The 6595-nt window shown below is 41.2% G+C and overlaps 1 protein-coding gene across 1 annotated transcript; it reads right to left on the bottom strand.

The window, feature by feature from the left end:
- Positions 1 to 2984: 2984 nt before the first annotated feature.
- LOC117849617 (uncharacterized) lies at positions 2985 to 3734 on the bottom strand. Its single transcript, XM_034731270.2, has one exon. It carries the CDS (start codon positions 3500 to 3502, stop codon positions 3185 to 3187), a length of 318 nt encoding a protein of 105 aa, XP_034587161.1. The 5' UTR covers positions 3503 to 3734; the 3' UTR covers positions 2985 to 3184.
- Between the last annotated feature and the right edge of the window lie 2861 nt (positions 3735 to 6595).

Raw genomic sequence — 6595 nt, 5'->3', positions numbered from 1 at the left:
CTAGTTTCATGGAGCTCTCGGAAACGGCCTACTGTATCTAGATCAAGCACAGAAGCTGAATATAAAGCCATAGCCAATGCAACAGCAGAAATAATGTGGATCCAAACTCTACTATATGAGATTGGTGTGAAGAGTCCAAGGGCTGCAAAATTGTGGTGTGACAATCTGGGGGCTACATATCTATCTAGCAATCCAGTTTTCCATGCTAGGACAAAGCATATTGAAGTGGATTATCACTTTGTCAGAGAACGAGTTAAGAGTAAGCAGCTGGAGATAGATTTTGTCTCATCCAAGGACAAAGTGGCAGATGGGTTTACTAAAGCTTTGCCAGTAAGATTAACAGAGAACTTCAAAGTCAATCTCAACTTATCGAAGCTGTGATCGAGGGAGGCTGTTAGAAGTACAGACGTGACATGTTGTAAACGTGTAACGCACAACTTGTTATACACGGTCAGGAGTCCCTAGAATTAGCTAGAACCTCCCCTGTAATTTAGGAATCCTATTAATTAAGGAAGGCTCCTATTAATTAAGAGTAAGCAGCTAGAGATAGATTTTGTCTCATCCAAGGACCAAGTGGCAGATGGGTTTACTAAAGCTTTGCGAGTAAGATTAACAGAGAACTTCAAAGTCAATCTCAACTTCTCGAAGCTATGATTGAGGGAGGCTGTTAGAAGTATAGACGTGACATGTTGTAAACGTGTAACGCACAACTTGTTGTACACGCTCAAGTTGCTGCGCATGCAAATCTTCATGTAATCTCTAGGCCGTTTAGTGCCCCTATAAACATGCATCGTCGCTGGCCAAGGGCCATAAGGCGGCATTCCCATCTAACGCTATACTGCCCTCTGATTTTTCACATACCTCCTCGGTAGGTTGCTCGGTATAAACACCGACAACAAGGAGCAAGGAATAGAGGAGACGACATCAAGGGAGCACGATCAATTAGCTAGGTTTGCGATAACTTGCCGCACGAGCTCAAGGAAACAAATAAAACAGAAAGGTGAGGGCGCACGCGGTGGTAGAGCTCTAGGATGTGTGTGGCATAGCCGCCTCAGCTAAAAAAAAGAAGAGGGAGAGATTTGGGTATTTTTAGCTTCAAAATTTCAAGAGTTACTGAGGGTGCACCGAAGGTGTTGGGAGAAGTCCTATCTTGTTTCCATCTAGATATCAGAAGAAATGCTGCGTTTGACGACAGAGTGCCACATCGCCAAAGGCTACAATCCTTTGATGCATTATCTGTCTCTGAATTAGTGATCTTTAATTAAAAATAGATAATGTGATTTATCTTTATTTTCTTGTAAGCCACACGCCACACGCTGAGCCGCGGTTCACAAGTCACAAGCAAACATCTCCTGATTTTATTTTATTTTTTTGTGCCTAATAAGAGAGGATCGGAGTTTGAAGCCACCAAGCAGACGAAACTTGCTTCCAAAGGCTATCAGTGCACGTGTGTATGGCACATTTTTCTTTTGATGTATAATGCGTTTATGGCATGCATATTGGTGATTGGTGAAGCCGTACTGTACTGTTGGCCCAAACTAGTGCCTATTGGCTATGCTATGAGATCTTTTTCTTGCAAGGCTGCGGATCGGTTCCTGAGCTCCTCCCATCCACAAGATCTCTGGCCAACTCTATCCAACCCATACTTGCTGCTCCCTGCCCATGCTCATCATTATTCCTGCCCCCAACGAAAAAATAAAAACAAAACATGTGCTTCAGATAACAAAGTAGAAAATAGTCACATGCATGGCAAGATAATATCTAATATATTGCATGTACTTTCGGTGTTCTTGCGTGGAAGTTTCAAGCAGATCTAGTCCCAAGTATAATATCGTGTAACTTGTATATGCACCTCAGAATAGTAATAATTGAGCCACACCTTAGTCACAGCACGTATTACCACATTCCAAAATACTCTATCCATTACAAATTACAAATCATTTTAACTTTATTTTAAACAAAATTTATTTAGCTTTGACCAAATTTATAAAAAGTATATATTAACATCTACAATATTAAATAAATGCAAAACCAATATATAATTACATGGTGTACCTAATGAAATAGTTTGATTTTATATATATTTGTTCATTTTTCTATAAACTTTGTCAAAACTATAAAAAAATTAACTTAAGAGAAAATTAAAATGACTTCCAATCTGTAAAGAAGTAAGATGGGAAGGTTTCAAGTTGGAAAACTTATACTTTGCTGGATTAAAAAGAGGACCTTTATCAGGACGGTTTCTCAAAATCTTGGGTTTCACTGTACTGATTGGACGGGTTTAGTACAATATATGATTTACAGTTCTAGTAATTAAGATTATATGATTTTTGCGATTTTATCTCAATTCCGTATTAGATGTATCAACTTGGAAGGTCTAATACACACGAAAAGCTACTATATAGAGGTGCATGACCTTGGAACCAATACATAGGGTTTATTTAATATACATATAGAGATACTGGGCACTTATATGATCAAGTCCAAAAGATAACAAAGAGCTATAAGATGTTACAAAGAAATCAATATCGTGAACGGAAGCTCGTATACCATGGTCTCTTATGCTACGACAAAAAAAACAATCTAACAAGAACAATATCGATGGTTCCGGACCCCATTTAACATTTTTCATTTGGGCACAATACAAATATAAAAGGGAATTAGATCTTCGAGAACCATATGCAAAGGGCAATCAACCAACCAAGCATCACCAAGTGAATAATAAAGAAATAAGAAGAGCATTCAAGAAAAGGGCACTCACACCAAATCTCTAACAGATCCCTGTAAATTATGTTTATGTGCGCGCGTATATTATTAAAGAAAGCAAGAGATTATTAAAAATATATTACACCCACCTCAATTTTTTACAGCAACTTCCCAACAAAATTGTTCTTCATCACTTGCCCCTCTCCTATCAATCATGTTCTTAGCAAGATCTCCAATTTTTCTCTCTCTATTCTTCCTTATGTTGCGCAATTTGCAAATTACTGAACAACATCATCATCATCAAGTATGCTCAATTACAAGTCTTGAAGCAGGGACACATATACAACATCTCATCCACGCGAATGGACGTATATACTAGCTAAGAGAGTTTTGACTGATTTTTCGCTTGCACCTCGAGCGCAAGAACGAACTATAACCATCCATGGATATACATATACCTAATCAATCTCGACCACCATCAGTTGTAGCCGGCCGGCGGCCGCGGCTTCTGGTGCTGGATGGTGAGCCGCGCCGGGAGCGGCCTGCCCGTGCCGGACCCGCCGCAGCTGCGGCAGGGCATCCTGCCCGACCCGGCGCAGGTCCGGCAGCCGGAGTCGCCGTCGGACCAGCGGTTGCAGAGGCACTCGACCCGGCCAGAGCCGCCGCACGTGGCGCAGCGTGGGCGCGCGTCCCACCTGGATGCCGCCGGGATCCCGTCCCCCAGCGACCGGTTCGCCATCGCCAGGCCCGCCAGCATGCCCAGCCCCGCCGACGCGATCACCACCGGCGCCACCATCCTCGAACCTCAAAACCGTCGATCTCTGGATGTGGAACGGAAGGAAGGGGTAAAGAGGAGGAGTGTTTTCCTTGGCTTTCTTGCGTATATACCGGCTAACCGGCGACTCTCGCCTGTGTGGAGAGGAAAAGATTTGGGGTCGTGTGTGGCGACGGTTTTTTGGCCGGAGGCGACGGCGATTCTGTGTAGGTAAAGGGGGCTACGACGGCGGGGCGGGGGGGAGGGGAGGGGCGCGTCGTCTTATAGGATTTTTCCTGTGGTTTCGTGAAGGAGGCTGCGTCGCGTGCCGGCCGCTGAGCGCCGGGCGGGTTGGGTGGTGTGGTGGCTTTGGAGGGTAGCGAGGCGGGGGAGGCGTGTCCGCCTTGTTACCTTGCCTTGCCGTCTCCTGGTTGCTGCGGGTGAGAGTTTCTGCTGCGTTGCGCGGTCGGAGATAGATGTGTTGTGGCTCCGTGCATGCATGTGCGCTGTACAGCCTGCCAGATGCCGTGCCTGGATGGATTTTTTTTCTCTCCTCTCCTTTCATTTTCATCACGACACTGATGTTTTATTGTTTTTCTAGGTTATTATGTGACTTATTGCCTTAGGCTGCGTTCTTTTTTTTTTCCCGGATAGGGGGTTTGATTATCTGGATTCACACAATACAGATGCAGTGTTCACGTACACACATGTACACTCGTCCCTATAAATATATTTTATTTTTGCGAATCACATAGTACAGACGTAAACGCTCACATATTATACATTCTTATTTTTTTCCTTTGCCCCTCGAGACCTGGGTTTCATTATCTCTTAAACTTGACCGTGGCAATCTAAAGCCCCTCTCAACTTTCATGGGTCTAGAATGCTAGGGATTTTCGGCGCATGATTTTGATTTTTCTTATCTATGTTGTTTAAAACTAATGAAGTGATGTAAAAACACCCTATACATATTGCTTTTTGTTTTCAAGATTTCACCATTGTTGCAAATGCTCACGTTAAACGTGCTCGGCCAATTCCGCCTGGCGTGGAGCAGTATAAATCGACCAAGTTAGCCGCGTTATGCTTGTTCCTAAGCTTACTCATCATGCCATGACGACGTGACGAAGAAATTTTGCAGGTGGCAAAAGCTGGTGTGATCACGGTTAAGCTTTATTTCAACGATGATTCTTCGGGTGTTTGGATACAAGGTACTAAACTTTAAGAGTGTCACATCGGATGTTCGGACACTAATTAGGAGGACTAAATATGAGCTAATTATAAAACTAACTGCAGAACCCCTATACTAATTCGCGAGACGAATCTATTAAGCCTAATTAATCCATCATTAGCAACTGGTTACTGTAGCACCACATTGTCAAATCATGGACTAATTAGACTTAATAGATTCGTCTCGGGAATTAGACTCCATCTGTGCAGTTAATTTTGTAATTAGACTATATTTAATACTTCTAATTAGTATCCAAACATCCGATGTGACGTGTCCTAAAGTTTAGGAGGTGTTTCCCAAACACCCCCGTGTGGGAGCTCCGAGAGTGCCGGGATTGTACTCGTAAAAGTATCTAACTTGCATTGATGTGACGTGGGTTGTTTCTTTTTCGTAAAATTGAGATTGGCAGCAGGGGTTTAGAATGGTATATAACTCAAAATAAAAATGAGATATGAGGTGCTTTTTAATCTATAACTTTTCCATAAAAATGTCATTTTCGTTTTTTCCCTATAAACATATCTTTTCGTGTATGAACACGATTTGCACCCATTCGCAACAAAAGATTACTAATCACTTACACCAATTTTCAGGGAGATAAAAATAAGGCCAGCTTTCCTCCTCTTTTTATTTTATAAACATCATTTTCCTTGCAGCCACTTAGAGTTTTAATTTATACATTGGGTCAGAACAAGCACACAGGTGCGTTCAGATATAGGGATTCTGAGTTTGTCCTAATTCAAATTATTCTAAGTTTTACCTGCAAAAATTATTCTAAGTTTAACCAGATTTGTAGAGAAAAGTATTAACATCTACCACATCAAATAAATATACTAGCCCTGAAAATATAGTTTAGAACGAAGGTATAGTACTTAGTATTTGTAAGTTTACAAGATTCACGCAACATTCGGTTGAAAGTATATACGCATATTTGTAATAGCCAACTTCTTGTTAGAATTCGTAAACATTTATCTAGAAAGCTTTGTGTAAGTTCATCGTCTCAACCCTTCCTCAGGAAACTTAACAAAAAAACAGATAAATGACACTTACTGAAAACATCCAAGAATATCACACAACAAGAAGAATATCCAACAGGTGGGCAATTAAAATTAGTGAACTCTATCATGAACCATACTAAAAAGAAAAGAGCATATGGTGGATATGATCTACGGCAATTAATACATGTCTCAACGTCCATAACTTAAATTAGAGATACGCAGAGGATGCCCAATAATTGAGAGGCCCCATAGTGTCCGGAACCAAGAGTCCATATACAATCGCTCTGTCCCTTCTCTTTTTTGCACAAGGTTTGTTGGTGCATGATCTCTTCTTTGCCCAGATCTGTCACTATTAAGGATTCATTCGGAAAAGGTGATTAGACAGGCAACTGCATATCAAATCTTCCACCTTTTCTTATAAATTAATTGTGTGCCTGTGGCTATTATTCAAGAAAGCTCCACAAGTTTATTATTGTCAACAAATGTTTCTTTGCATGGGTCATTCCAGTGCTGTCGCAATTACTTTTAATCTGTGTAATCCACATCTGATATGGCTTTTCTTTTTTAATTTATTTTTTCCACAAGGTTACTCTTCGATCATTCTGGATAGGAAGGACAATGCATTGATCAAGAACTATGACGTGATAATGACATGTTTGAAATGTATTCTCTCTTTCGATAAAAACATGTGGAAACTATTGCGCTGTTACGTGCGTAGTTGCGCTGCCTCCCGTCATCAAAGCTAAAACACACACTTTTTTATTTGTGTGAGTGAAAAAAGCACCAACAAATAGTATAAATTAACATAAACTATGCAAGGCTGATTAGCGCATTTTGATACTGATTACCTAGGGGTTTACACCATACTGAAATTAAGGTCAAAACACTAAGGAGCTACTAGTGTTCTGGTAA

The sequence above is a fragment of the Setaria viridis genome, chromosome 1, assembly GCF_005286985.2.
Source record: "Setaria viridis chromosome 1, Setaria_viridis_v4.0, whole genome shotgun sequence".
Lineage (NCBI taxonomy): Eukaryota > Viridiplantae > Streptophyta > Magnoliopsida > Poales > Poaceae > Setaria > Setaria viridis.
Note: the sequence above shows the minus strand (reverse complement) of the source record. Positions and strands in the feature narration are given on the sequence as shown.

What these genes read in the sequence shown, in the direction of transcription:
- LOC117849617 (XM_034731270.2), bottom strand. Translation starts at nt 3,502, where the DNA reads ATGGTGGCGCCGGTGGTGATCGCGTCGGCGGGGCTGGGCATGCTGGCG.